This window comes from Carya illinoinensis, chromosome 16 (genome assembly GCF_018687715.1).
Source record: "Carya illinoinensis cultivar Pawnee chromosome 16, C.illinoinensisPawnee_v1, whole genome shotgun sequence".
Taxonomy (NCBI): Eukaryota; Viridiplantae; Streptophyta; class Magnoliopsida; order Fagales; family Juglandaceae; genus Carya; species Carya illinoinensis.
Window position 1 is genome coordinate 3720764 of NC_056767.1, and position 5131 is coordinate 3725894.

Consider the following 5131-nt stretch of genomic DNA (forward strand, 5'->3'; position numbering starts at 1 on the left):
TGTCATATTTAATCATATTTGTTAATGTAGCACATTTTAAATAATTATTCTTTTAAGCAATAACGTATAAAATAACATAAAATATGTCGCATCAATAAGTATAATTTGAGACTATAACATTAAATAAAAACTATCATTGCTCTAAAGGAAAACAAAAAACAAAGAAAACTTTTCTTGCTTATGAATTTTTTTTCCAATATCTCATTTCGGGAAAGTAAAATAATTTAGTGAAGTTCAACTTGAGAGTACAAAAGTTAGTCTAGGTTGTAGGGTTTGCACAGGTTTGGACTGGGAAAGTGGAGGTCTGAATGCTTAGGTGGCAGGCATTAGGCAAGTGCGCAACTGTGGCGATTTTTCACGTTCTTTTCTAGGTAGAATCCAGCCCATTTTGCAGGCTGGCTTCCAAAAAGTTGTACAAAGTTTTTGCAACCTAACTGATGCAGATGACACCGCTCCAAAAGATATTCAAAACCATCCAATTTCTTAGCTTTTCATGTCTCCAATAACCCTCGACAATCCAGATTTTTGGTGCAGTCACAAGTAATGCTCTCAAACTTCACCAAAAGCTATATACCATGTATCTGGTTGATGGGTTCATTGAAATCATCATAAACCCTACTCATTTTCTTTTCTTTTCGGAATTTAACCATTTATATGTTAATGAGAAACAACACCATCCAAGGCAAAAGCTCATTCACATGGTATTCAATTATTTACCCTATGCAGCTTTAAATTGGGTACTGTTAATGATTTTTATCCATAACATAATAGCAGTGAACTCCAAGTATGCTACCTCTTCTAATAATCATGTCCCCGTCAAATCTGCCCGAGGCTGACGATGTTTTGAATGCTGGCTGTAGCCCATCAACCGAAATTGTCAGTCATCTGTTTGGTCTGTAACAGCGCATAACATATCTTCCAAGAATGCTTTTAATGGGGAGGGTGCCCCTGTTCGGTAATCAGGCATGAATGAATTAAATATCAAAGAAAACTAGAGCATATACTTCTGTCAACTTCTCTAAACAAAATATCAAGAAAACGATGTGTAGTGCTTCACCAGATCAGAATCCAAGAAAGAATTCCCATGGAAAGGGACATTCTCTATGTCAGTATTCCAAACCCGGTTGCACCCAACACGTCTTACAAAATATCAGAATCTACACCTATCCCCAGCTAGTCAGCGCCCCCCACCCCCCCGCCGGAAAAAGGGGAAAGGATTAAAGAGTACTAACCAAAAATGGGAGTCAAAACTGTTGTTCCGGTTGTCACCCAAGACAAAGACATGACCTTGAGGCACATACTGCACAATAAAAAATGAGTAAACTTAGGCATCAGGCAACTACCGCGAGTCTTGCAGAAGTGAAGAAAAAGCCAACAACACAGACGGGCAGACCAAGAACTGGAGCTCCAATGACACGGCAAACACATTGCATGGAACATCATGGACCTTTGGGCTGTTTTGTGAAACTCATTTGCCCCCAACAGTTCCAGCCCTGCAATGCTGTTCTAGCAATAAGAACGCATATTCTATGGTAAGGAGGTCCATTCATTATGTAATACAGTTGTATCCTTAGTTACAAAAATTCATTTTTCCCAATTTTAAGCTGATGGACTACAGAGGAGACAACTCTTTCCATTTCCTTAGGCCCTGGTATAGATGGGTTCAATCTCAAGTCCCTTGTAGGCTTGTAAGATGACAAGACATTTTATCAGCTGAGCAAGCTCAACAGATCTGTTTTCTCCCAACAGTTAATCATGATATATTTTTAAATTGTTTTTCAGAAAACGCCTTCCTCTGACTTCATTAAAACTGCCAACATTACCATCTAAAATATTTGTATTTAAGTCAACACTTACTAGTTACACCCCTGGTTCTGCAGGAATGGCAAAATTCTGGAAAGAAGTAAAATGTAAACACGAAATAGTAATAGATAAGGATCATACAGTTAAATTTGATTTGTATGTTGGGCACTCTGCTATAAAATCTTCCTTTTGAGCAATTCCATTGACATAGAGCAATCCGTGATTGACCTGTAAGGTTTTAGGAACTGAACATTACTAGTGCTTCTTTTGGTTCTGTTCAATATGTTAAATTATGAACATAATGTAACATCCATCATCTAATTGGCTAGTCAGCAATCCATCACACAGAGTAAACAGCAACCAAATGGATCTGTGGTTAACCTAGATTACCACATAACTACCTAAGAACAAAAGTGCAAGGAGTTGCTTTTGCAACAACTCAAGCATAATGTGCATGGAGAGGTGTCTAAAAAGCCATTCTACCTGAACTGAGTCTCCTGCTTTTGCAACAATTCTTTTTATGAAAACAACTTGCTCATCTCCAGGATGCTACAGTCAAACCAAGACTAATATAATTTAATTGAAAAGATAACCAGAAAGCAGGGGCATGCAGCAATTTTGTACCAAATTTACAGACCTGTGTTGGATCTCGGAATGTCACAATATCATGTATAGCTGGACTCACAAAGTAGTATGAGGCCTGAAGAAGTTATCAAGTGACAATAATGTTTGTCAAAGTTTGAAGTGAACGATAATAGTGATGGAAAAACTGAAAATAATCAGCCAAATAATCATTAATATTATCATGATCACATTCTTTGACAACAGACTGTTAGCATTTTTATTTTTCCAACCAAAACAAGAACTGATGGTTTCTGTCGACTTAGATAACATTTACAAGACAGATTAAAAGAATGAATTGTATATGGGTCAATTGAAAAAGCATGTGATTCTGTGAAACTTAGATTTTACTTATACTGAAGCATGTCTTAATGGGCATCCATCATCATCTCAGATAAGAGCTGCAAGAATATAGCCACTGACCATACTAGCAACACTTATTCTTTCTGCTTGTACAACTGATTTTGCTCAGCGTGTCTTTGATAACATGAATAGAAGAATAAATAAGATCTAAGATCAGGACCTAGGAAAAAGGAATGATTAGTGAAGGCATATAGAGCCAGAGATCAACCATAATTTATGAGGATCAATCCCAAAAGAATCCTGTACTCCTTGATCGCAGAAGTGAAATGCAATGAGACAAAACTCCCTTAAGAAAACTTTGATGGATGATAATTATCACTCAATTATTCTGAGGTCCTCTGCCTCCAACTAGTTTACTCAAAGCGTAGAGTTGCAATAGAAAGGAACAGAAATTGAGCAAAAAAAAAAAAAAAAAAAGAAGAAGAAGAGGAAAGCACCACGATATTATTAATAAGCCCTCACTTGTGGTGGTGGAAGACCATCTTACAAATTAAAGCTTTTGGGTTATAAGACAACTCAAAACTGAGCTTATTTGCAAACAATTAAAAGACTACGTTTCTTAAAAGCCACAAGCTGATGATGAAACTGTAAGTTTAATGCAACTGACAACTACAAATAGACATAGTTGGAGTGTCTAAATGGATAAGGAGAATTTTATTCATCATCCCCACACACCTCATACCACGCTTTTTTTTTTAAATTTTTTTCTCTTACCAAATGTGTGGTGTATGGATGATGAGTAGAATAATTTAATTAGTTTAAGAAGAATAAAATCAAAATAAATTAAAAATAAATAAAAATAAGTTTGGTGTGTGGTGTGTGGGAATGATGAGTACAAAGCTTGAATCGATAATGGTGGTAATTTACCATACGATGATGGATATATTAATCAATCACAAAATGTGCCGGAATAGAAGTGTTTGAAGGAAGAGGAAAGTATGGCAAAGAAATAAGCAATATCGACTCAGCATCAATTAAGGGGACTGCTAGTATATAATCTAGTCATGTGTCCACTCAAATGATGACCTTTGCAAGAAGATACAAAGAGAACCATCGGTAAATTCCAACAAAACGACATTTACACTCTTCTATTTGTTTTCATCGTAATTCATTGAGCACTACGAGTCTACAACCAGAGTTTCATTGCGTTACAGGGCAATGGAGCTAAATCCTTCGTCAAAGTTCTTAAGGTATGGTACTGTTTTTAGTTTATATCTATTCCACAACAAAGAATATCCTAGAAGATAAAGCAAAACCTCAAAAAATGTTTTTAGTAATGGCCATGAGAAATAAACAAATTCAGGAGCAGAAAAGTCAAAACTTAACCCTTTCGACAATGATCCTGTCGCCAACACGAAGAGTTGGGAACATAGAAGAGGAGGGTATGTGCCGAATCTCCGAGAACGTAGACCATAAAAGCAGCACCACGAAAAGCCTCAGGAGCCCATCAAGCCCGGGCCACCGGAGAAATCCCCAACTCTGGCATGGCATCCACCGGAGCGATGGGGAGGTGATAAGGAACTGGTACAATGCAGATGGTCTCAAGAAACTCATTGTAGAAATTTGTGGTAACAATACAGAAATATGATTAAGACCCACAAGTTAAAGAATCGAGATAACCAACTCAACGACAGCCGCAACAATTCTGAAGACTGAATTGCGGGTTTAAAGCTTTAGAGGGTTTGAACTTTTGAAGTGGGCGGTGGTTAGAACGAGAACTATGTGAATCCAGTGACTGAAGAGGACGTCTATTATGATTGAACTTTGGAGAGTGAGATTCAAACTAGGTCGTTCAATTCATCGATCAGGAGCTTGAACATAGAAATCAAAGAGGAAATGGGTTTTGATTGGACAAAAAGTTCGAGAGAGAAGCAAAAGCTAAGAAGGAAACAGAGAATATGAGCGACGGCTAATTACGTGTACGAAATCACCAAATGGGTGTTTCTTGGCGGTTTGGCCTATGAAATGAGATTCTCCTTTGGCTCTAAGGAGAGAGAACCGCGTTGGTTGAAATAATTACGGTTGACAGTTGACCTGGGCAATCTGCAATGACTATAGGTATACGGTCTGGGTTAGGCCTGGGCTCCGACTTCGATGGAGTCGGAATCGCAATTTCCGACCTTCGACTCTGACTGGAATTGAAATCGGAAGGTAGTCGGAGTTCTGATCGGAATCGGGCTCCGACCTTCGCCCGATTCCGATTCCGAAATCTAAAAAAAAAAAAACTGATATATATAATACATATTACATCTTTAAGAAACTCTTATACAATTGTCCAAAACATTGATAATAGTTTAAACACATCTTCCAATATCATAATAAAAACATCTTTCAATACATCTTC

General features: G+C 37.4%; 1 protein-coding gene across 4 annotated transcripts; it reads right to left on the reverse strand.

The window, feature by feature from the left end:
• Positions 1 to 603: 603 nt before the first annotated feature.
• Positions 604 to 4836, reverse strand: LOC122299935 (chloroplast processing peptidase-like). Of its 4 annotated transcripts, XM_043110421.1 has the most exons (8): positions 4387 to 4836; positions 4114 to 4308; positions 2441 to 2503; positions 2287 to 2352; positions 1945 to 2031; positions 1394 to 1506; positions 1233 to 1300; positions 604 to 948 (listed from the first exon to the last, which is right to left on the reverse strand). In XM_043110421.1, the coding sequence occupies exons 2-8, from the start codon at positions 4276 to 4278 to the stop codon at positions 878 to 880; spliced, it is 633 nt and encodes a 210-aa protein (XP_042966355.1). In that variant the 5' UTR covers positions 4279 to 4308; positions 4387 to 4836; the 3' UTR covers positions 604 to 877. The 4 variants fall into 4 exon arrangements, with proteins under 4 accessions (XP_042966355.1, XP_042966354.1, XP_042966356.1 ...); XM_043110420.1 differs by having other exon boundaries at positions 4114 to 4833; XM_043110422.1 differs by lacking the exon at positions 2287 to 2352 and having other exon boundaries at positions 4114 to 4834.
• Between the last annotated feature and the right edge of the window lie 295 nt (positions 4837 to 5131).

What these genes read in the sequence shown, in the direction of transcription:
- LOC122299935 (XM_043110420.1), bottom strand. Translation starts at nt 4,341, where the DNA reads ATGAGTTTCTTGAGACCATCTGCATTGTACCAGTTCCTTATCACCTCC. An exon ending in ACAGGATCATTGTCGAAAGG is followed by an intron (nt 2,504 to 4,113) that starts GTTAAGTTTTGA and finishes TAACTTCTTCAG; the next exon opens with GCCTCATACTACTTTGTGAG. An exon ending in AGTTTTGACTCCCATTTTTG is followed by an intron (nt 949 to 1,232) that starts GTTAGTACTCTT and finishes ATTACCGAACAG; the next exon opens with GGGCACCCTCCCCATTAAAA.